Source organism: Phalacrocorax aristotelis, chromosome 10 (genome assembly GCF_949628215.1).
Source record: "Phalacrocorax aristotelis chromosome 10, bGulAri2.1, whole genome shotgun sequence".
Taxonomy (NCBI): domain Eukaryota; kingdom Metazoa; phylum Chordata; class Aves; order Suliformes; family Phalacrocoracidae; genus Phalacrocorax; species Phalacrocorax aristotelis.
The window spans coordinates 17,739,313-17,763,800 of NC_134285.1; the positions used below are offsets into that span (position 1 = coordinate 17,739,313).

The window sequence follows — 24,488 nt, forward strand, 5'->3', positions numbered from 1 at the left end:
CCACACAGGGTGAGCTGCTTCGGAGCTTTTTGGAAGGGTGATAAAGGGGGAGGAAGCCTGAAGTCATAGGTGAGCATTCTGCAGTCACTTAATGCCAAATGTTAACAGCAGCTAATGAACCAAAATGGATGTTTAACAAGTGTAGACTGAAAAGGGGGTGGGGATTCAAACACTGTTAACTCCTGAGAGATTGAAGTATCACAAACATCTTGCTGCCTGCCTGCTAGACAGAGCAGAAATTAGCCTTTTACAGCATGCTAGGTGCCTTGAAATGTAGTCTGCCACAGACAAAGGGATCTGAGACTAATGCTATTTAGCACTTTTGTGAGACTGCAAAAATGCATCAGTTGTTGAAAGGTCTTGCCCAAAGCATCCCTAGCACTGTCCTTTGTGAATGGGGGGAGGGACTGCAGACCAAGAGAACGAGGCTAAAGGTTTTTGTTCTGAATCAGTAATGTCATTCCTCAAGAAAAGAGAAAGTATTCCCAAAAGGCAATTAAAGATCTAAACACCAGACATTAAAAACACTTGGATTTAGCTATGAATTTACCTGTTATCCTAGGTCCAAGATTGGAAGAAACCTCTAAGCTTAAGCCATGCAATTAGAGGTGTTGGTGTATGAGCACTTGGAGACTAGCTTGTTAAATAAATCCACTTTGAATACTATGTCCCAGGTAAAGTATCGTCAGTGTTGTACAGTAACTGCAAGCGTTCCACTTGCTGATCTGCAACTGAATTATTTGTTGCTGCTTTGTCCTAACACACATGAACATGAAGAGAGTGTGCCTGTCTGGCTTGTGAGGTAACAGAGACAACAACAGTCAGGGATAGAATGACCTGAGATATGCTATAATGAACACTGAAATTTACCCCGTTAGCCTGGATATTTTCAAACACTAACTCTGGCCTTTCACATACAGCCAAAAAATTCTAGAAGGCAGTTACAAAGGGTAACACAGAGGCTTGACTTCAATTCATCTCCTGAGTTCTCGTCAGGCTATCATTAGGGATGGAGTTAGGCGCGGCCTGAACCTGCTGTAAGGACAGAAACGTCCAGTGGACAGGACCTCCGATTACAGTACAACCAACCTGAAATTCCACAGGACAAAGTCTGAACAGACTTGTTTGTCCTGGGAAAACATGACCACTGGATCATAATGGGCTGCTTGAAGGTTTCCAGAAACAGTGACATACTGCAGCTTATGTGACTGAGTCCCCTAAAAGAATGTTTGCACGCCAGAAGCTCCTGCCAAGAGCTGAAGTAATGGGCAGGAGACAACACACTGGGAATGAAGAATTGCTTGGCCAGACCATACCTCACAAATTTTGGCATGGCACTTAGTCCTGCCTACCCAAAACCAAATGGATTAGTAAAAAGAGAGCCTGTGTAGTAAAGAACCAGATGGAGGGGGCGGGGGGGGGAGAAAACCCAAACCCAAACCAAACACATCTAATGATTTATATTAAACTAATAGCTCTGCCTGGAGACTTAGTTTTCCATAGACACAAATGGGGTTCTCTTAACCACAAAGGCTTTAGTTGAAACTTGTTATTCATGCCATGCGAGAAGTTTTGTGTGTGAACAGAGAGATGCACACATGAACTTGTGGCTGTGCCTGAATCCAGCAAACCCTGTTCTTCCTCCGTGGCTTCTGTAAAAACGTATAGATGCATCTCTCTGCCTGATGGGCGATGCAGTAAAAACATTATCTAGTCTTTTTTTATAAAACCACTCCTTGTGGAATGCTTGTACATCTGTGGGTGGCAGATAATTAATTTGGTTCTGATGTCTTCCTGGAAAAGAACTTCTAAAGTATCATGCAAAGCTTGGATTTCCTGTTGATGGTGAATTTTCTAGGAAGAGGAAGTTAAAGATTCTCTATGATGGATCACACCCATTTCCCTGAAGCAGCAGCTGAGCTTGCTCAACCCATTAATGCTGTTTCTGCCCTGTAGGCAAAATGTGGGTCACGGAGACTACAGGACAGCTGTGCTCTGTGATGGCAGCTGAGAGTTGTGGTTAGTGTAGTTGTGGTCAGTGGCACTCCCACAGCCCTGCGTGGAGCTTGGGGCCATTTGCGCTTTGGTTTACTTTCCATTCCGCTTCTCCATCCCCTGTGTCCGGTTTGCTTGGCACAAAGCGCTAAGCCAGGTGCAAGTATGTGGCAATTCTGCACAGAGGCCCCGCAGAGCGTTACAAACTGCCCTGCGCTCCCCCTTCACTCCTGCCCTGTTTGCAGATCAGCAAAGACCATGGCCCTGCAGAGCTCAGCTCCACTGTTCAGGCAGGTTCTCCCTGACTCCAGTGCAGGCTGTGCAAAGTGGGGCTGCCGCAGTTGCATTTCTAGAGCTGCTAGTGCTATGCTTATGGGCAGCAGGCTGCAATATTTCCCTCTGCTTGTGAAGAAAGCTGGTGCTGGAGTGAAAATGGACTTGAACACCCCTCAGACCAGTAGGTGATCGCTTCTAGGGCAACTGGGCTGACACTGGCTGCAGACTGGTCATGGGACTGAACCCGAGACAAAGCCATCTTGGCCTATGGAAACATGGTTGAAAAATACCCACTACAGGCCAGCGGGAAAGGTTGTGCAGAGCAAGGAAGAGCAGTGAGGCCGCATGATATGAGGCAAAGCGTCTTCAGAGGGACCTTGTGCCAAAGAAAAAAAAAAAAGAGGAACAGAAGACGACTTGCAACCAAGCATTGCAAGCATTGCACTGCTGCCCAGGTCCAGGCTTCAAGGAACTGGAAAACTCAGGGGCTGTGAGGAAGTGGTACTTTACCAAGCTACCTAGGTTCTTAGAAGATCAAAGAGGATGAATATCAGAAGATGTTTCTGAAGAAGATGAACAAATCCTTGCTGAAGGGAGGGAGGGGACAATGGGGTAAGCTCTGTAACTGGAAGAAATCGGCTGGTTTTCTGTTGGAACATCTTGACTAAGCAGCATGGCTCCAGTGAACGTTTCCAAACCAAATTCCAAGCCAAATCATCTCAGCTGCTTTCAGCACATCCATTTTACTGGCCGTGTCCTCCTGTTTTTCGTCATCCAGTAACTCTGCTTGCAGAGGTTCCTGATTTGTCGGTCTCTCAGCTTAAACCAATTATAGCTGCAGCTTGAGACGTCCTTTCTCCACAAGCAGTGTTGTGGCACCTCTTCCCCCTTAGTGTGGGGGCCCAGAATCTCTCTGCTTCAGTCCCAGCGCTTTCACTGGGTCCAGCTATTACAGATCCTGCAGTCCCTTCCTCCCTGCATCTCCCTTCTATCCTACCAGCTGGAAGTCTTCTTCCAGTCCCTGCACTCTCCCCCTTTGACTTCACTACCTCTTTCCTTCCTGAGTCTATTGTTCCTGCTTTCAGCAGGAGGCTGACACCAAAACAGTCACTGCCCCCAGCTGTGACCACAGAACCCTTTCTCTCAAATTCTCCTCAGGGCTTTCCCACAGGTGCCACACAGTTCCCAAAGAATGCTGCATTGTGGCCACCTCTGGAGATGAAGCACTGCTACCTACTCCCTCCACCCAAATTCCTCATAATAACCTCTTTGACAGCAGTGCTGGCACCCTGTCATAACCATATGTTTTCAAAAGAGCTTCACAGTAAACTAACAGCTGTCTCACCTTGCCTCTTCCTTGGCTCAGCCTGCCCTGCTTTCAAGGGTCACTGTCTTCTGCCGTAGGCACGCTCCCCATGCTCGTTGTAGGGGCCACAGGCAACTAGTCCCGGTACTAGAGGGGTTCAGTTTAGAAACCTGTGGAGAGTGGGGTGATCTGCAGGGAAGAGGGATTACATGTCCACTGGAAAATGCAGAGGGATCATGTCCTATAGGAGGATAGCCCTACCAGCTCTGACCTCACGCAAATTAGTACCTGTGCTGGGGACTGTCCTCGAAGGAGGGCGAGGTAGCCTGGGGGCTCCTTGCTGCCCAGTCTCTCCAGCTGGCTTCCATATGGTGTGATAAGCTTTACCTGAAGCTATACATCGCTTGAATGATTGTCACCTGCCAAACAGCCTGCTTTTAGCGGGGACACCTGTAACATCTCCAAACTGACCATTACAGCAAGGTCTAAAACTTGCCCTCAGATGCAGGAAACCCCAGGGCACATCCGCCAGCTCACCCCTGCTCTGGAGTATCCCCAAAGCCTCCCAGGTCCTGAGGACGTGCCAGGCCAGGCAGAGGTGATGTGACCAGACATTTGAAAATAAACACTTGATTATAATATTGCAAATGAAGTTACAAAAGAAAAGCCTGAAGATACATGTATACACACACACACTTAACAACTACCCAGGAGCAATCGGGAGCAGCATGCTCCTTTCCCTGGCTCCACGCTCCAGTTACTCTTCCCATCAAATCCCAGCAATTTTGCCCGGCAGCCTCTCAACACAACTGGCAGAACTGAAAGGGACAGTCTCTCTTCTCCGTTTCACACCTTCCTAGTCCTTCCCTTACTTGCTTCAGCAATCGCAGGAGCAGGAGGAGATCAGCTCAGCGATGCAATGGCAGCTGGTATTTAAGAGGGGTAGGGACACAGCTCAGCCCATGGCCACTGCTTGCCAGCACGGTTGCAAGGGACAGCATGTCCAGCAGGACTGGCCTTGGGGCTGCAACACAACCCCGAACTGGATCAAGCCAGCCATGACTGTGCTCCTCAGTATCTCTCGAGTTACTCATTCATTACATTCCTTAATTTGTGTGTTCCTTCTACCTTTGCTGGCTTTTCGCCAAACCACAACATTTGTCAGACTGCAGTAAAATTGTGTAAGTCATAAACCTGAACAAAATATTCACTCTACACGTAGCATATTAGCGCCTTATCTTAGATCTTGCTGGAAGCATTGCATGGAGTCGGTGTGTGACATGGCTGCCCACCTCGGTGCCATACTTTTTCCTAAGGAGGCAGCTACTAATTACACTCAATCTGGCATGCTGGCGGGCTTATCACCCATGACCCTCAGCCAGCTGCTTCCCTTGCATCAATCCTAGTGAATACGTGGCCTTACAAGAACACAGGGCAGCTGGCTGACCTGACAGAAACCCAGCCCAAGCAGTTTTCTATATCATTCCTGACAACACAGGAAATGGGGAGCATCTTCTTACTCTGGGAAAGGACATACCTGCTGAAAGCCTGTCCCATGCACTAGCAAAAGGGAGAATGCTTTCTATCTGACTCCCCTTTCCTCCTCTCCTCCATCTGTGGCTATGCTTACTCTTTATACTACTGAAAACAGCCAGGCTGCCCTGAAATGCTGAGCAGAGCTCTCTCCCAGGGTTACTGGCTATCCCCAGGGGAAATCATGTGGATTAGTTAGCATCTGTAAACTGCTTGGTACAAAAGGAAAGGAGAAAGGGGAAGGGGGGAAAGGAGGAAGAAAGAAAAGGAGAGAGAGACAGAAATAGGCTTGTGTTAGGAGTTGCTCCTCTTCCCAAGGTATGATTTTAGATTCCTGGTACCCCACCACTCATGCTGTGATCCATGGGAAACTGTATCTCCCTGTTATTTTTCAGGCAGTTGACTGAATTTGCCGGCCCCCTTCCCTAATCTCATTCAGCACAAGCATGAAAGGCCAATGGGTGTGAGCAGGGGAGCAGGACTCAGCCACCCTCCTTCCTCTCCAGCACAGCCCTTTCACCCACGGTCTTTGCTGGCTAGGGAGAAGAGAGCAAGGTCTCTTCCCCTCTGCCACCCTCCTTCTGGAGAGACTCCCAGAGAAGCACTTTCTCTTCTCTTTGGCTCAGACCTGCAAGTGCAGGGCAAGTTTTACCCCCATCACCCCCAAGCCTCTCCAGCTCTCTTTCACCGTAACCTCAAGCCCTCAGGACACAGGAGTTCTGAACTGAAAATGGCTGCCCAGTGGTATGGCGGACTCCAGGAACAGGTCTGGTCACCTCCCTTTGCTCTCTTGGATGACGCTGGGAACTATCTTTTACTGACAGAGGAGGGTCACAGCAAGGCACTCTGATTAAGAGGCTACATCGGGCTCAGGGTCTGGTGTCACAGCAGTCAGGAGGAAAGAGGCAGATGTCAGATGTGATGTAGATGGACAGGGAAGCTGAGGGGCCAAAGAGCAGCCTGCCAGCTTGAAACTCAGAAATTCAGCACCAAAGTACACGAGATGCAAAAGAAACAGATGCAGGAAATAGCAAGGGCTGTGCAGTGACAGCATGCACTCGCAGGGAACAGCCAGCAGCAGGAGGTGTTTCCTGTACTGACAAAGGCAACAAAAAGAAGCTGACTGTGTCTCAGAACAGCAGCATGCTCTTCCTGCTGCTTTTATGTAAAACTGATGGATAGGATCAGCAGCCTTGCCAGGACTTGGCGCAACCAGCATGGGCTGGAAGGCCTGCAAGGATCCAGCTGAGGTAGAGAAGCTTGAGTGACCCTGCTGTAGCAAGCTTTCCTAAGACAGTGCAGTGAACAAAAAACCATGCACCCTCCACAGAGGAGGGCAGCCTGCGCTCTATCTCCCCATTTCTCCTAGCACAATCAGGCAGAGACAAAGTGTGACACTGACCTGTTGGCCTCCAAGGCTGCCTGGGCTCCTCTTGGGCACATGCCGTTTCTCTCTCGCAGCTCCAGCTGGGGTAATGCCAGCATGAACAGACTCTGTCCCTCCTAACCCTTGTAAGACATCTCCACTGCACAGCCAAACACAGGCCTAGTGAGAACAAAGCCAGCAAAGAAGGGGAGCAGCACCACACGACAGATGGTGACAAGGTAAGAACAAGCAACTCAGGTTGAGACTGCTTGAGCCAACATGAACACCACCACTCCCAATGCACGCTCATTGCCTGAACTTGCTCCTCTACTCAAGGAGATGCAGCTTACACAGCCTCCATGCTGCCACCACACACTCCCTCTCTCCTGTCCCCCCCATCCAGCTTCAGCTGTCAGGACCCTGATCAGCCTCACCTGGGCCCTCTGCCCATGGGTGTGGGGGTGTTTTCATTTAAGCTCAGCCCAGAGCTACCAGAGCCTGCTTAAGTTGGAGGAGTAGTGGTCTCTGGATGTGCATTGTTGATCCTGACCTGTAAGCTGGTTTACCAGCCTGGCCTCAGACTTGCCTTGCCTTATCATCACAGGCATGCCTGGCAATCTCTGGGCCTGATTCTGACCTGTAGATTGACTTCCCAGCTTGGATGCAGACTATCTCATTACCATAAGCTTGCCTGGCTATCTCAGTTCTTGGTCAAACCTAGCCACTAGCCTGGGCCTGCCTGGCTCTCCTTGCTCAGGTACCATGGGGATGGACCACAGCTGATGAGGGCCCAGGCCTGCTTGGGAACCACACCCCTCACAGCTCCCCTTCTCCTAGGGCGCAGCCAGCCCTTGCTGCACCCTGATGGCAGCTCTCCCAGCCTGGTTGCCAGGACAGCTGCACCATGAATGGGATCAGGGAACTCAACTGGTTTAAAAATAGCTGTGAGGAAAAAGCTATCAGTTACTTTTACCTGAATTGATTCCCCAATACTGTTTGTGTAATCCCAGAAATGGGCATATAGCATAATTAAGGTAGCAGTGTAAGAGCAACAGACACCAGGAGCTACTTAAGACAAGACTGCTACCAAGAATGAGCCCTGGCAGGCTGGATCAGGCTTTGCTACCCAGTTCAGAAACTCATCTCAGGGCAGCTCAAATCAGATGTGTCAGCCAGGAGCCTCTCATCTTACTGTAGGACAGCATGGCTCCCATAGCAGGTCTCACTCTGACCACACAGTCAGAGGTCTGCTGATTCCCAGAACACAAGGCTTCGGCCCCCTGCTGAACCTGCAGGGTTTCTTTGCCCAACAACTCAGTTGATTCTGATTGCAGCTGTATATCCCAAGACTTTGTGGATCTTGCTAAGATCATGGGTCCTCAGTTCCCATTGCAATGAATTCCACAGTCTACCTTACGTATCTGTGGAAAACGTGGAAATGAGTGAACTTTTTTGGTTTTTTTTTGGGGGGAAGGGGGATAAAGCATGAAACCATCTATATGCCATTGACTTTTAGTTAAAAGCACAACCATATCTTTTCCCTATTTTTCTTGCATTATAACTGAGTGATTTTCTAGTCCATTCCCTCCTGCTTCCAAGAAGGTAATAGAACATTTTAAGGCCCTCACACCATTTTTGGTCTGAAGTAACAATCTTCTTTACTGGCACAGGATTAGGCAGTGCTGCTTGAAAAGCCTCCAGCTGACTAAATCATTCCCAAGTCTGTTCACTTGTGCTGGTGTACCAGGCCTGGTGCCCTGAGGTCCAGCTGCTGCAGCAGGTGATGCCTGAATCATAGACTCATAGAGTGTCCTGGGTTGGGACGGACCCACAAGGATCATCGAGTCCAACTCCTGGCCCTGCACAGGACAACCCCAAATTCACACTGTATCTCTGAGGATGCTGTCCAAGTGCTTCTTGAATATCATCTGGCTTCGTGCCATGACTGCCTCCATGGGGAGCCTGTTCCAGGGCTCCACCACCCTCTGGATGAAGAACCTTCTCCCAATACCCAACCCAAACCTCCCCTGGCACATCTTCCTGCCAGTCCCTCGGGTCCTGTAAGCACTCACCTGGGGTTTTCTCCTCAGGTAGCAGCTGACCCAAGGCAGGCATTGCCTCCCTGCTGTTCTGCAAAGCTCCCCCCCTCTACCCGGGCCCGTAGACACCCACCCCGCCCACCCCCCCCGAATGGTGGTCACAGGGGCTCCCGCCAGCGCCGTGAGGGTGCTGAGGGAGCTACGGGAGCGGCCGGAGCTGACGGGAAGGTGGTCCCGGGCGTGGAAGCGTCCCCGATCGTGGTTAGCTTGAGCGAGCGGCTTGCAGAGGAGGCGGCCGTGACACCTGGGGAGCGGCGGGAGGGCGATGGCGGGGTACCGAGGAGGGGCCCCGACCCGAAACGCCCACCCTGGAGGCCGGGGCCGCCCCTCCTGAGACCGGGGAAAGGTGGGGACTCCCAGTCCCGGCGGGCGGCCCTGTCGGGGTTTGAGGGTTTAACGGGGGACCGGGCCGTAACGCCGCCACCATGCGCGCCTCTCCGCGGCTCAAGCGGCACTCGTACGGCGGCCATTGGGCCCGGCCGGCACCCGTCGCCGCGGTGGCATCTGGGAAGGAGAGATGATGGCGGCGGAGCCGAGCAAGACGGAAATCCAGACTCTCTTCAAGCGCCTCCGCGCAGCACCGGCAAACAAGGTTAGCGGCTTCCCGCCCCTCCGAGCCGGCCTGCTTTCCCCGCGGTCACGGCCTAGGCTCGGGGTGGGCCCCGGTAGGCTCCGGGGAGGGTGGCAGGGACGGCGGGGCCGGGTTGCGGGAGGGTGTGCGGGAGGAGCGGTGGCGTCTCTGCTCGCCCGCGCCTCAGCCCGCCTGTCCCTCTGCCTCCGCTTCAGTCCTGCTTCGACTGCGGCGCCAAGAACCCGAGCTGGGCCAGCATCACCTACGGGGTCTTCCTCTGCATCGACTGCTCCGGCGCGCACAGGTCCCTGGGCGTGCACCTTAGCTTCATCAGGTGCGTGGGGCCGTGGGGAGCGGGGACCCCGGCCCGCGCGGCCGCCGACTGCGCCCCTCCGCGGGGGAAGCGCGCAGGGGCCGCGTTAGAGAGAAGCGGGGTCGTGGAGCCCTTGCCTCGGGGTTTATGGGGCTGGCTGGCGAGCTGAGTGGGGCTTTAGGTCACTCAGCACTTCCCAGATGGAGTTTCCAAAGCAGCTCAGTGGATCTTTGGCGTGTCGCTTCCACTAACCTGGCAGAAACGCTGTCTGGACTCGGACTGCAGAAGCCGAGAGGAGGAGAGCACAGTGTGTGAATGTTGCCAGTGAAGCAGCAATATGGAAGTCTGCCTAGTAATGCTGAGCAAGCAAAAGCGGAATATTAATCACTCTTCTCTGTATTAGCCTAATGGGGAAGGTGGCATTGGATTTTTGGTTCTTGTCAGTCCTCGTAACGGTTAGCATTTTCAGTAACAGACCTGTGACCTTAACTTGCTCAGAGATAAGTTGAGTGATCGGTATGAGGGATACTCTGTCACCCAGCTTTATTTGGTGGTTTTCTCACTTGCTTTGTCATGTGTTCTGGCCTGATCTGTGGGGCGGGCTGAATGTGAGTCTCTCATGTTGTGATGAGATCACATGGAGAGCAGAAGTTGTTGGCTGTGCTTTCCTAGCTCAGGCTCTGTCCTCTTAAGCAATACAGGTGAGAGGTCCTCTGAATGTGGACACTCTTATTTGGTGTAAATCTGAAACTGTGGGGGTTTTCCTCACTTTAAAAGTTCAAATTAATTTCTCACAGGAGCAAAAAAGTTACTAAGGTGTTCTCTCTTTCCACCTTTGCCTCCTCTACTCTGGGATAGTAGTGGGATAGACATCCGACCATTCTATCTCAGAGCTTACTTTTGCATTTGGTATGCCTTCACGTTATTAATAGAAATAATTGATTCTCACACAGGTCCACAGAATTGGATTCTAACTGGAGCTGGTTCCAGCTGAGGTGTATGCAAGTGGGCAGCAATGCCAACGCGGTGAGGAGCCTCTGTAGGCATTTTGCTTGCTTTCCCTCTTGCTAATCCACATCCTCTGTTTCTTGTACCTTTCCTTTGTGTGGCTTTCTTGGTACCAACCTCACCTGTTTTTTTTTTTTCCTCCTGGGTACCAGCCTCATCTGAAATGCGTGACAAGGGGAGGCGTTTGTTAGGTGTGCTTGGCAGTCAGACTGTGACCTTTGACGCATTGTTTTTTTTGATGTGCAGATCTGTCATTTCCTTACATCTCATTTAAATGAGAGGCATAGTCCTCTTAAATGAAAGGAGTTAGTATTACTGATCAGTTTGAAAGCTCCTGCTCAGCACTGTGACCCAGAAGCATCCTTCTGTGGAGGACAGGGATGGCTTCCTTAGGCCTCTGCGGCACGGAGTGAGACTCCCTTTTTACAAGGAGTCCCATGGAGAGGACAAGGGGGCATGGACACAAGCTGCTCTTGGGGAGATTCCGACTGGACATGAGAGGACAATTTTTCACAGTGAGAACAGTCAACCATTGGAATAATCTCCCCAGGGAAGGGGTTGACTCGGCCACATTGGACACTTTTAAGATTCAGCTGGACAGGGTGCTGGGCCATCTTGTCTAGACTGTGCTCTTCCCAGAAAGGTTGGACTAGATGATCCCTGAGGTCCCTTCCAACCTGGGATTCTGTGATTCTTGGAGAAAGCTGATCAATGAATGGTTGGTTCATGCTGTGTGCTCAGTATATCATGCCCTGTCTCTAGGAGGCTTCCTTTTCCTGTTGAGTTTAACGTCTAATCCTTGCTCGAGTATGATCTAGCAGTCAGGAGACTGAATATTCCTCTCTTTTCAGACTGCTTTCTTCCGCCAGCATGGGTGCACTACCACAGATGCCAACGCTAAGTATAATAGTCGAGCTGCCCAGATGTACAGGGAGAAGATCCGGCAGCTGGCAAGCGCTGCCATGGCCAAGTACGGCACTGATGTAAGTCTGCAGCTCTCTACTGTTAGACATGTAGTGCTGGATGCTGGGTCTTGTAGTGTATCTTCTTTTTTTCCCCCCCTCCTCTCTTCAGCTGCTTATAGATGGACTGAGTGGAGCCACTGGGCACTGCCCTGACAAAAGTGATGCTGATTTCTTCATGGAGCACACACAGGTGAGGAGAACTGTCTAAACTAGACAGCCATATAGCTCCCAGAGAGCCAGCTGTTCAGCCAGGAGCAGTCCCACTTAGATTGGAAGGATTCTAAATTGTATACTTATTCAGTAGTAACATGGGAGAACTAAGATTCAGTCATAGTCATTACTCACAAATCTAAACCGTCCCTTGTAGGGCCTGTAATATTCATGCCCTTTGTTTCCAGACCATTGTTATCTTCAGGGAATACTCAGAGCTACCAGCTACTCCCTGGAAAACGCTTTGTACTGCGTTAATGCATAGTCTCTTTGTACAGTTAAGCAAGAACTGGTTATGACTTCGAATTTCTGGTTTAGTCAACTTTTAAGTGCCTGGTAAAGTCGATTTGGGCAACTGCTTGCACAATGCTAGATGGACTTTCTCAAGTGAATAGAGTAATGTGAGAATTGGAAACATGGCAATAAAGACAGCGGAAGCCAAGATTATTTTTGTTTCCAGGGCAACTCATTCACACTTTCTCCCAGATTTAAGCTCTACTACTGTTGAGTGATGCTGTTGTTTCTCCTGGCCTTCTATTAACCTTAGCTTCCTTTTTTTTTTTTCCTTTAATTTTTGTCCCTGCTAAGGGAATGTGGATTTGTCCATATATTATCTTCAATGAAGGCATAGTCTGGGGTTTGGAACATGTTTCCTTTGGCCTAAAACTGAATACAAGTCACTAAACCTGAAGTAAGTTTAGGATTTTTCAGTTGATCTTCTGCAAATCACTGGAATAAGCATCTCCTTGCAGTCTTCCAGTACCTGGGATGTAGCCAGTGCCAGCCAGAATCCTGCACAGTCTTCCCCGGAGGTGGAAAAAGCAGCAAAGTCATCAGAAGGCAGTGAAGTATTGAGTGAGTTCTCTGCTAAGTAATTTTTCCAAGAACCTGACTTTATTTCTAGGAGAATACGCTTATGTACCACAGTTGGAAGGGCTGAGCTTTTCCTTTGGTTCAGGCTTGAAGGAGTGGAAGTTTTGTGCGCTCTGTGATGATTCATTAAATCAGTGTAGACTTCTGAAAACACTGCTCTGTTTGGGATCAGTTCTCCGCTTTTCCTCAAATGCACTCAAAGCTCTTTTGGGGATTAGCTGCCCTGTTTCCCTGCTTCCAGACATAATTGTCTAAACACTTTTCTCTGTGAATTTGGTGAGTCTGAAAACAGTGTATGAGTATAGAGCAAAAAAACCTGTTTCTAGGGTGAATGACAAGGGAACCAAGAATCTGGGGGCATAGTTGTAATTTGAAACAGCTTTACGTATTGGCCTGCAGAGTGTTTGCTTTTAAGGTGTTACAAACACTGCAGAGGGAATAACTTGCTCTGTGGAGATGTAAAGTTGGTGTGCTTGGGAAATTGCATGTTTCAAACTGTAACTTAGCTTGTTCTGGGGGGCGCAGGGAAGGGCAGAGGAGGTAGCAGAGGTACTGTGAGCACACTGAAAAGAAAGGGGTTGAGAATCAATCTGCTGAGTGTTCTCTTCTGGTTTTGTGCACACAGGTTCCAGCCAAGGCCCATCTATTGACTTTTTGAGCACATCTCCTAAAGCTCCTCTAGGTAAGTAATACTCTCTGCTATCTCTCAGATCAGCCTTGCTCTTATACCTGTTGTTCAACTGTAAGCTCAGTGGAGCTGGCTAGAACTGACGAGCCAACTTTCAGAACATCTAAAAGAGCATATCTTCCTGTGCAGCCAGTACCAAGGATCTCCCTGAACCACAAAACCAAGCCCTAGTTTACTGGAGGTTTCCTCCTCCTTTGGATGGTTGAGTTCAAAGCTGTCACCTTCCCAAAAGTTTGTTTGTTGGTTTTTTTTTTTCATTTTTTGAAAATGTGGGCAAAACTTGGCATTTGCATGTCAAGAACTTGGCTGGTCAGGGCTGCATGACTGTGGTGGTTGTTTTTTGGTTGGTTTGGGTTCCCCCCTTCCCCCTGCCCCAAACCTTTGGAGGCAAAATGAATTTTTAGCTTCCAGAGTAATAGGAATTTGTATCTGACTGTCCCCTGCCATTACTGGCCTGGCTGCATACAGAGCATCTAACTGGAGCTTCTTTCCTTATGGAGAGTGTGCTCCTAGCCCACAGTGGGTGGGTGGAAAGCCTGTGTCCTCAAGTGTCTGTTCATTTCCCATGTTTTATGTCTCTTCCTCAGACATGTCCATGTATCTTTCAACAAAAGGGCCTGCTCCTGCCAGAGGTAACTGGCTAACAGCTGGCCTGCACTGGCTGCTTCTGACAACTCTGCTTGCCCCTTCTGTGATTCTGTCTTCAACTCTAACTTTGGCTTCCTGTGCTTGGAGGGAGAGAATGAGCCAAAGCTTACATGTACAAGCTGGTTTAGATCCCAGTACGGTACTTCTCTGGAAAGGGATCTTACTTCTGTTAAATGTTACCTGACAATAATTTTAAAAAAAACCCAAACAACCCCAGATCAAATGTTAGGAATAGCAAGCTGAAAACAGTCTTGGATAGTATGAATGTTTTGAATGATCCTATTTCAAAAACTTATGGCAAGACTAGAAAAGATACAGGAAAGGCTGTCAAGGATGTTATAAAGCATGGGTTGACAAAAGTCACGTGGGTGTAGAAAGGAAGGAGACATTTCTGTGGAAGAAAAGGTTGACAGGGGCGATAAAAGGTTTTTGGAGCTACATCTTGGAAGCTGGCAAAACGCCCTGGGCAGTCCCTCTGTGTTTGCGTTGTTCTTACTCTTTTCCCCAGGCATCTGCTGCTTGGCTGGACCTTGGGTGGTTTGAAAAGTGTGGCATGTTTCATGCCCTTAAAGTGACAGGTTCCTGGTGTAAGGTGTTGGGCAACCTGTTGCTTTTACAGCACACTGCACTTTAGGTCCATTTTGTCATAGGTCTATTAATAGAAACATGACTTTAGGGTTCTTGCTTCTTTGTCCCCAAGGCATTGGTGAGGCACTGACCTTCATATGGCTCAGAAGCTGGCTGCATTCTCTTGGATTTATGTATGGAATAAATCTAGTCTTTCTTTAGCCTACCCTGTTCCCTCCTGGGCAGGGTCACCAGCTGCATGACACTTGGAGGACGTATTCAAAGGTCTTAATTCACTTAAAAGTTTCTTCAATAACGGACATGCTTCTCTAGGCCACCAGCCTGCAGTTCAGAGCTTCTAAGTGCATCTTTCTTGGCTGGGTGAAGTCAGCCAGGCTTCTGATGTGAAGCTGCATGGTGTGCCCTGGACTCTAGCAGCTGGACTGTGGTGGATGTTAGTGTGGATTGCTAACTAATTTTGGCTATGTAAATGAATTCACTTCTTATTTGCTGCTTCCCTCCTCTTGCAGAACTTAAACCCTCCCTCATTGGAAAGAAGAAGCTAGGAGCTGCCAAGAAAGGGGTATGTCTGAGCTCTTTTTTTAATGGAGAAGAGGTAGAGCATGACTTGTATTAATGCCATCCTTTCCCTGGCCCTTGCTTTCTGCCCTTAATGAAGCTGTGTATCGAGAAATCCATTTGGGGGAGGGAGAGCTTTGATTATATCACTGCTTATTTTGAAAGATGGCTTGTATATTAATGGACAAACCAATTAGGTTTTGGATCATTACTTGTGGTTTGAAGCATATGTGGCTGACCTTTTAGCACTGGCCACTGGTGGGTTAACTCTTGGGTATTCTTCCATACTCTGTTGCAAGCTCTACTATGTCTGTAGGTTGTGACTACACCTGGAGACCGAACGCCTGGTTGGTGCAGCAAGGAGTAGGATTCTGCTTTGCTTCTACAATGAACAATCTAGGGTGAAGAAATTGCTTTTTGTTTTGTTTTGTTTTTCAAGTTGGGTGCAAAAAAAGGTCTTGGAGCCCAGAAAGTGAGCAGCCAGAGCTTCAGTGAGATTGAGCGGCAAGCCCAGGTGGCAGAGCAGCTGAGGGAGCAGCAGGCAGTGGAGTCCAGGAAACAAGCTGAGGAGTCCATGTAAGTGCCCTGTTTGGGCCAAATACCTTGCATACATAAGGCAGAAGTAATACGAGGTTAATGTTGCTCACCCTAGGACCGCCTAATGTGAGTACAGGACATGATGCATGATAGGATGAGCAGTAGCTATAAACCAATATAGCCCTTACAGCAGGGCACGAGTTATAGTGCCATATTTTATTCAGATTAGCATCCCTGGAAGAATTTAAAGAGCAGATATGGAAATATTTTGTGTTTCTGCTGACCTTTGGACAGGACTGAAAAAGGCATTGGCTGAACTAGACGGGGCATTCTGTCGGGGTGGGTGGGCGGGGCAATGCTTACAGTGAGTTAATGGTAACCCAAAATGGCAATTTTTTTGGTAACGGTAAGTTACACGGTTAGCCAAAAGAGAGTTGAATCCCAGTGGAGGCAAGATGGGAAGACAAGGAGTAGCTTCTGTGCAAGGATTTTTGGCAGGGCTGTTGTGGAAATGGGTGTTTTGCTGGGCTGTCATGGTTACTCTCCCCCTTGCCCCTCCACAGCATGGCCTGGCAGGGAAGGTAGTGAGCTGGCACCCACTGTAGCTCTTTCCTTTAGAGTTACCTCAATGCGACTAGCTTATCAGGAACTGCAGCTTGATCGGAAGAAGGAAGAGAAGAAACTTCAGAACCTTGAAGGGAAGAAGCGTGAACAAGCAGAGAGGCTGGGCATGGGCTTGGTGTCCAGAAGGTACTTGGTTGTGGACGGTATAGGACAGATGGGTGCCTCGGAAGCACTCTGCTCTGGAAAAGTTTCCTGAAGGCAGTAGCTTGCTGCTCTCCTAACAGATAAGGAGCTGATTTAAAGTACTTACATGCTGGACTATGTCTAAAAGTGCTTCAGGCCCCAGAAGGCATGGGCACTCTGTTCAGAGGTCCTAGTTCTCGTTGGAGCTTTTCCAAAGATTTGTATGGCCAGACAGTGTCTAGTCCTAGAGCCTAGCTGCTTGACAGATGTACCCATGCAGAATACTTCCCTTGAGAAGGTAGCTGAAGGCTTCTGAGGGAGTCAGGATAAGCTAGCTAAGTGGTGAAGGGGGCTGGCATCCCACAACTCTCTCGAGACCTGTGGTGCCTGCCCTGCCTGTGAAGGCCTGATTCAGTCCTGAGGCAGACTGGCGGTAGGGGCTGGATACTGTTGGACCCATTGGCCCTGACTGCCTGTTTGTTGTGCTAGTTCTGTATCGCACTCAGTGATGTCTGAGATGCAAGTAATTGAGCAGGAGACGCCACTGGCTGCAAAATCTGCCCGTTCCCAACTGGACTTGTTTGAAGATGCTGGAGGCTTCACATCTGGACCCCCCAAGTAAGACTTAGCTTCAGTGTAGTCTTTGGCTTATTCCTGAATTTAACGTCTGGCCTAAATTACCTATTTTTGGTACCTAGGTACAAACATAATCCCTTCTCATTCGAAGATGCACTTGGCTCACGATGGGAAACAGACTCCTCGTGGGGTATGGACAAAGAGGAGGAACCCGAGGTGACCATTTCCAATATTCGGCCAGTTTCAGAGAGGTAAGTGCAAGCCGCTGCTGTATCTTCCTGGTGTGGGACAAAAGGATTGGTCTAGGAGCTGTGGGGAGACATGCTGCTGTGTTATGACAGGAGCCTTGTGCTGCAAGAGATAACTTGCATAGACGAGCCCAAGAAAAAGGGCCTTCAGTGAAAAAGGCTTGGGCACTTCTTTGCCTCTTGTGTCCCAAAGTTTGACACAGCCTTTATGGTCATCAAGTGCTGCCTGTCCTGACCTGGGGAGAGAACCCAGATGGTAGCTAGCAGTTGAGGGTTTGTTGCTTTCCCTTGATCAGATGGGGTCTGAGAGAAGTCTGTTTCTTTACTGTGTTGGTGAGCTTAAGCTGAGATGTCTCCCTCTTGTTTCCTCAGACCCACCAGTAGGCGGGAGACAGAGAACAGGACATCAGTGGTGGAATCCAATGAAGCTCGGCAGAAGTTTGCAGGGGCTAAAGCCATCTCGTCAGATATGTTCTTTGGGCGGGAGGCAGACACTGAGGTAGATGAACTGTGCAGTGCTTAAGCTGGTACAGCTCTGGCTTCATCTCCTGTTCACTCGAGTCCTGCTTTGTTCCCTTCCTTTATAACCTTTTTGTTTTGTTTTCTGCTGCAGTATGAAGCCAGATCCCGACTGCAGCAGCTCTCAGGCAGCAGTGCCATCAGCTCTGCAGACCTATTTGGAGAGGCTGAGAATGTGCACTCAGGTTTGTGAACGCTCAGTGGGTTGAGGAAGGGGACAGCTTTGGAGGACCTGGACTGGAGGGGGTCAGGGTGTTCCCTGGAGCTGGGTGACCCTGGGCTAACTCCTGCTGGTTCTCATAGGTGGCATGTCCATTGGAAATGTCCTGCCTGCAGCTGACATTGCACAGTTCAAGCAAGGAGTGAAATCTGTTGCTGGCAAGATGGCTGTCCTAGCCAATGGGGTGATGAACTCCCTCCAGGTGAGGTTACAGTATGGCACCTTTGGACAGGCTATTGTCATGCTCAGGGACTTTTACCATATCCTGGCTTTATCATTATCATCTCAAATTACATAGGAAGTCCCATGTAGAGACCTGTCTTTTGTAGCTGATTACTACAGTAGCTGAGCAATTCCAGGTGGCCAGTGAACTCTACTAGCAAACCTTTCTCTTATGTCAGATATGCCTTTTCCCACAAATCTCAGGCAGAACTTAAGGCCATTTTACTTCCTGCCTTTGCATGGGTCCTGTCTAGGGAACCTCGTACAGCATTACAATCCCAAATGCCCCAAGACCTTGTTACGTGTCTCTGGAATTTGCACTGAAGTGTAGCATGGTGTCTCGGTGTGTTTCCTCCCCAGGATCGTTATGGTTCATATTGATGACCCAGGGACTGCAACTCACAGGGAAGCCAGCAAGAGGCACTGGTGCCACCTATGCCTGCAGTAAACTCTGGAGGATTGTCTTAGTTTGTCTGGGGTGGGTGGGGAGGGGAGAAGTTAAGCAGAGGGGTCAGGACATGGCTGTACCCAGGATGCTTTCCAAATATCTCTGGATTCCACTCTATTAAAATTCAGTGTGCCCTCATACCCACTGCTATCTGCTAGTCAGTGGAGACAGGCCTTCTTACAGGGTTAACCTTACTGCTATAAAAGATATGACAGGAACTCCTGGGCTGCCCTCATCAGTGTCCTGTCCTTCTTGGCCCATACCTTAGCTCACTGAGTGACGGAGGAAGGGAGAATGCTGTTTTTCTGAACATCGTGTTACTCGGTTCCTGCAGACATGACTTTTTTCTCTTTTTTTTTTTTTTTGTTTGTTTGTTCTGCTCAGTGTCCCCAAGCCATGGTGCTGTGGAGTCCTCTGTAGTTGCAGGGTCTGAATGGTCTGAATTTTACCATGGGATAATCTTTTTTACTGTCTTGTAAATTAGCATATATTGATGCAGGAGAAAAAATATCAAGGCAAAGATTATTTTTTTAGCTTCTAATTACATCATCAGCAAAAAAAGGCCCAGGTAAAGAAGTACTGTAAAGATATTTACTGGAGCCCTGGTTATTGTGTTGCCCAGCTTTGGATTGAGGTCAAAGTTCTGAACATCTGACTTCACCATGAGGTGAACTTCTGCAGTGCAGAAGGGAGCAAGGGCTGTTATTTTAGTCCTGCTCAACTTGCCTCCCTGCTCCTGCCTCTGGTTTTAGCAAGAGCATGTTTTACCTCTTCCGTGTTGAGGACCGGGGAGTAAGAAGTGGGGACGAAAGGGCTAGTCAGGCACTGTTGAGAAAAAGAGGGTGGGGGTGTTCGTTCTGAAGTTCCTGTCAGTGCCACTCTCTCGGGCCTGTTAACAGGCCTGGGCGGGCTCTGCCTCTCCGGTGTGGCGCGACTGGCGGGTTGCCCTGCGCCGCGGAGGGGCGGGAGGGGTGTGCGGGCCGGGCCTTCCCCGGATTTTGGTACCGGGACCGGCGGCGCTGAGGCGCGCGGGCGGGAGGCAGGAAGGCAGGCGGGGCGAGCGCGCGTGCGCCTGCGCGGCGGGCCTGGCGGGAGGGGGCCGCCTCCCCCGCCCCCGCCCCGGCCGGGGCGGGGCCCGTCGGGGCTCGGCTGGGATCCCCGCTCCCGCGGCACCGGTACCCCCGGGCCTCACCCCCGGCAGCGCCCTGAGGAGGGCCCGGGGCAGCCCAGAAGACCACAGACGCAGCAGTGGCCCGAGGCAGCGTGCTTTATTGCCCGGTTGGTGCAGTCGCTCGCTGGTGGCTGGGAGAGAAAGCGTGGTTAGTGAGCGCGTCAATAAAATAAAATAAATGAGTAACCCCTCCTGGTACCGCTGCAGGTGGGGCTGGGGCACAGACTCAGCGGTAGTTATGGGATTAGTCTTACTAGCTCCAGCATGTGTTGAAGCTGCTCAGCTTAGGGCCGCTCTAAGCTCTGGGTTACCAGCTCTTAGTAGGCCACACTGCAGAGTTTTATGAACAAGAGCAAAGAGGCTCCGCTCCCAAAGGCTCAAGAGAAACTAAAGTTCCCCAAGAAATAATTAATGCAAGCTGAGGCATAGGAGCGGGGCTAGACAAAGTGTTTGGGGCTGTGGAGTCCAGACTGCTGAGTTAGTTACCATTAACACAATGAGATGCTACTTTCTGTAGTCATAAGGGCTACACTATGATGCTACAACAAGGCCAATATTTACCAAAAATTACCCAGGACTCATTTGATAACTGCTGCTTTCTCCCCAGTGCTTCTGCCCACCTGACCCCAGCAGATGCTCTATATGTCTGCAAGGCACACCACCTGTGGCCAAAGAATTCGAAGACTCTTGCTCCTCTAATGTCTCTGAAGCTTGCTTTTCCAAATGACCTTAAAACCCTGTTGGAGGCAGTGGGAAGCCTCACAAGGGAACTCAGCAGAGCACAGGAGCCAGACAGCACCATGCAGTACTTACTGCTGTCTAGCTTATTTGCTATATTTGCTTTGGCAAGTCATGGAGACATGGAGGAGGAAGCAGAGACAGGTGGCATGGCAATACCTAACCCCTTCTTTTCTAGGAACTTCTCTACCTTTGATCATACGCAGGTGCAGCTTTACTGGGCATAACTATAATTGAGCATGAGTGCAGAGCTGCCGCTGGCAATTTAACCACTCTGTTGTCTAGGCTGAGTCTGAACGCAGTTACACAACAAATCACTGGCAAGTGGCCTGCCCTAGCACTCCCACTGCTCCAGCACCTGCTGAACTGGGATGGAGAGTCCCAGTGAGAGAATTCCCAGGTGTTTCCAAGTGGAGGTAGAGTTCGCGTCTGCTGGTTGGTCTTGAGTGCCAGCAGAGGGTAGCATAACTCTGCAGCTGGAAATGGCTTCTGCAGAGGAGCTATTCCTGCACGAATCTGGAGCTAGGAAAAAGGCAGAGTTCTTCCTGGGAAGAGACGGGTGGACCTGACAATAGGGACTGGCAGAGCTGCGCGCACACTAGTGATGTGGACAGAACCCACCATCAAAGCAGGTGCTGTGGGAGGAGGTGCTGTTCTTCTAGTGGGTTCTGGAGAAACCCAAGATGGGAATGGTGCCCATCCTCACAACCATCAGTTCTCAGAGGAGTCTGTCTCTCCATTGGAGCCTTCACTCTCAGCGTCCATTTTTTGCTGATGGTGTAGAGGTTTCCAGGGAGAGTTAATCCTGGGTGAGTTACGGACAGGCAAATTAGCTGTGTCCCCGCCGGAGCTGGTGGGACCGGAAACAGAAAGCCCTGAAACCTGAGCTACCCTGAAAGAGAAAAGACAAATGCTAGGCAGCCTAACTTGTCATCTCCAACCTTCAGCATAGCCGTTTTGGAGTGAACCTGGCAGGAGGACTTACTTGCAACTAGCACGGGGATGGAAAGATGTTTGTGGCCCAGATAGGGAACACCTTGCACTAGTGCCTACCAGACTTGCTGTGTGAACCTTTGTTCCTGTTTAAACAGATCTTTGTTCTGGGCTGAGCCTGTGTCCTCCAACACTCCTAGTTTTCACCATCCAAACAAAATTTCCCTATTCGTTAGAGGCTGCAGCTTCCTCTAGATCCCTCTCTGAGGCACACTTTCCCCCTCTGCTTCTGAAGCCTTTTCTAAGGATTTTGTTAGCTGCACCAAGGCACTCCAAAGAAAGCGTCCCTCTCTGCTCAGGCTGCTTTGTTAGCTCCTCTATTGTTTTATAGTGGAGCAAAGGAACAGGGTCAGTGTTTTAGTAAAGTCTTCCTTAGCATGCTACCTTTAATCTGTTGCTTTACCTCCTACTTTAGGCAACTCCACTTACAATTTATCAAGTTCCTGATCCATGGCAGGGTCCAGAAACAAGTCTCCCTTATCTGGCAAAGCCCCTGGAAAAAACAACCAAAGGAAGTATCAGAGCAGAGTTAGTAGCCACTCATTCTTAAAGAAAAGCACTCAAGCCATAGCAGCATCCAAAATCTGTCCTGACAGTCAGAGAAGACTCTTCCTCATATCTATTAGAGAAATGGACACTGAATGCTGAGGATCATGGACAGATAAAGAATGGTGATCCATATTCCGTGTCCTTCACACTGGCTGTAGCTGAGCTCAGACTAAATGGGAGGCACACTCAGTAGTTTCACTTCTCAGAGAACTTCAAGAGCCCTAAGGATTGGCAGTTTCCATTCACTGCACCAAACTACTAAGTACTGACTGTCAGAGAGGTGACAGTCTGTCAGCTTTGGGCCTCTGCTAATTGCCTTGTATAGTTACTGGTCCCACATGCTGTCGGAGCAATAGATATATTCTTGCCTGTGCCACAGCCTGAAGCATGCGCTATACCACCCACGGAGATGCTCACCTCTGTGTCACCTGCCTTTCTTGTGATGCGCTGAGCCTGGGGATCAAAACACTCCACAGATATAAGACTATTGCTTTCCTTGCAGTTCAGGAAAGTCAGGCCTGACTCTGGTGCACATTAAGTGTAGAGGAGTAAGCGTGGATGGACTGTGCTGTAGTGTTGCTTGCTGTCTGGCTGAGAGCATGCAAGGCTGGGCCAGGAATCAGGGACCATCTCTCAGCCTAAGCTCAGCATGCTCCTTTTCATGTCTGAATCCCTGTTCAGGATAAAGGATGTGGTGTACTTCAGGACTGGAAGAGCTGGCTGATCATCCTTGCGATTCTCTGAAAGGACACTAGCATCTCAGGAAGAGCCCAGAAAGGAAGACAGGGCTCTTAGGGGACCCTTCCTTCCCAATTCTGTAACAAGCTCCACCTTGTACAGGGATCGTGGGAGGGTGTGATCAGCCAGCACAGAGATGACAGGAATCACCTACCACAGCCTGGATAGTGCCACTGCATACCAGGAAAAATACACTTGGTAATCTGTACCAACAGTCTGGTGAAGAATGCTCTTGTTTCTTAGGAGACCTGGGTGCTATACTGAGTACCTTAGGGTACTTCCCTTTGGGAAGAGGCTTTGTATTGCCATGTGGGGTCACAAATCTGGCTTCTAGCCCTGGCACCTTGGTCTTGAAGGAGGGGTTGGAGAGCCACCTGCCTCACGCAGGCAAGCTGGCAGCAGTCATCAAAAACGTAGCAATAAGTGCCTAAAAATTAGGACCACATTAGACCAGAACTGATTCCCCCCACTTCCAGTTCTGGTCTTCCTCTCCTGCAAATGAACAGGAAAGCCTTTCACCAAAACACAGTGTCAGGAGGTCCAGTGAAGTGCCCCAGCCTGCTTGCTTTCATGGGCTCAAGTAAAAGAATAAGCTTGACTTGTTTTCGCATTTGCAAAATGCACAGTGAGGTCTCTAGGGCACAAGAATTACTTGGGAGAATCAGTAAATAACACTTAAAGGATTCATGAATCAACACTGACACTGGAGTTAAGCTGTGGATTCCAGTCTGCCTGACAAACTCATCAGCGCTGCCCCAGCCTGAACCGGCCGCTCTAATCCCTACCCCTGTTCCTCAAGGAGGGGGCTTCACAAGACCAAAGAGAAGGCAGGCATCCTGACTGAATGTTCCTTTGCCTGAAACTGCCCTTGCTGAAGGGCTTTGGGAAGTTTGTGATCCCCTACAGACCAAAGACTATTGAAATCACCCTTTAGGAGAGATTAAAAGACACCAGGAAAAGAATCTTCCTTTCCTTGCCAAGATGCTGGCACCTGTCACAGATGTGGCTGCTGCCCCTCCTCTATGAGAGGCCTCGGCAGGAGGCTGGCAGAGGGCCAGGGGACAGGCCCACATTGATGAGAATGAAAACCCACGTGCTTTGTGGATGGCACAATGGAAGCTGTGGGCAGGATTTTTTTTTTCTGCTCATCTGTTTTATTTGCACTTGACTAGAAGTGGATTTCGTAGAGCAAAGTTTAAAAAAAATATTTGCCTGGTGCAATCCAGGCATTACTTCCCCAGTAAATACATTGCTTCCTAAGCCTGTCTGCAGAGGGTATTGCAGGGCTGTATTCATGCACCTTTGATATATATAATCTCCATGTTGCTGGGTAGGCAGCCCTGCGCCATAGGAGCATTAGCAGCTTAAATGGTTTGCTCTAAGAAGGAGCTTAGCCAGGGAGGGGTCACTTTGACACACACCTGTGCAAAAGAACAAGCTCCCAGGCAAGGTACACCTTTTCACCGAAGTTTGTCTTTGTAATGTAGACACTGGGAGATACTCAAGCCTAGACGTAGAGGGAGAGGATAGCTACCCAAAGCCAGAGAATGCCTACCCTTACCAGCCAGATGATTTCCTGAGTAGAGGTGAACAAAGATGAACGTTTGGGCCTCCACACATTTAAACATGTCTCCTGAGTACAGCCTTGTCAAACACAAAAAGCCGTTTCTGTTCCCCTTTGCAAGAAGAAGAAGAGCAGAAGTGGGGCATATGGAGGTATTATGGAATTGTGAGTCTGAATTATGTATGAATTACATACTGTTCTTTGCCAATGAAACACTTTGC

At 49.5% G+C, this 24,488-nt stretch overlaps 2 protein-coding genes across 8 annotated transcripts in view; one reads left to right on the forward strand and one right to left on the reverse strand.

Moving 5' to 3' along the window:
- The window catches only part of CSTPP1 (centriolar satellite-associated tubulin polyglutamylase complex regulator 1), a 112,865-nt gene that overhangs the window by 14,362 nt on the left and 74,015 nt on the right, over window positions 1-24,488 (reverse strand). The window contains exons 8-9 of one of the 6 annotated variants that reach the window (XM_075105457.1): window positions 21,846-21,909; window positions 17,101-17,341 (exon numbers count right to left, since the gene is read on the reverse strand). In XM_075105457.1, the coding sequence (XP_074961558.1) occupies window positions 17,101-17,341; window positions 21,846-21,909 (305 nt within the window). Of the gene's footprint in view, window positions 1-17,100; window positions 17,342-19,047; window positions 19,340-19,763; window positions 21,337-21,845; window positions 21,910-24,488 lie in introns of those variants that run through there. The other 5 variants (XM_075105462.1, XM_075105458.1, XM_075105461.1 and 2 more) reach the window with 5 other exon arrangements.
- Window positions 8,910-18,749, forward strand: ARFGAP2 (ARF GTPase activating protein 2). 2 transcript variants are annotated; one of them, XM_075105416.1, is made up of 17 exons: window positions 8,943-9,167; window positions 9,362-9,480; window positions 10,413-10,485; window positions 11,319-11,450; window positions 11,542-11,622; window positions 12,395-12,497; window positions 13,141-13,197; window positions 13,791-13,835; window positions 14,949-15,001; window positions 15,437-15,573; window positions 16,153-16,284; window positions 16,771-16,899; window positions 16,980-17,108; window positions 17,478-17,604; window positions 17,719-17,809; window positions 17,928-18,046; window positions 18,427-18,749. In XM_075105416.1, the coding sequence occupies exons 1-17, from the start codon at window positions 9,093-9,095 to the stop codon at window positions 18,445-18,447; spliced, it is 1,623 nt and encodes a 540-aa protein (XP_074961517.1). In that variant the 5' UTR covers window positions 8,943-9,092; the 3' UTR covers window positions 18,448-18,749. The 2 variants fall into 2 exon arrangements, with proteins under 2 accessions (XP_074961519.1, XP_074961517.1); XM_075105418.1 differs by lacking the exon at window positions 13,791-13,835 and having other exon boundaries at window positions 8,910-9,167.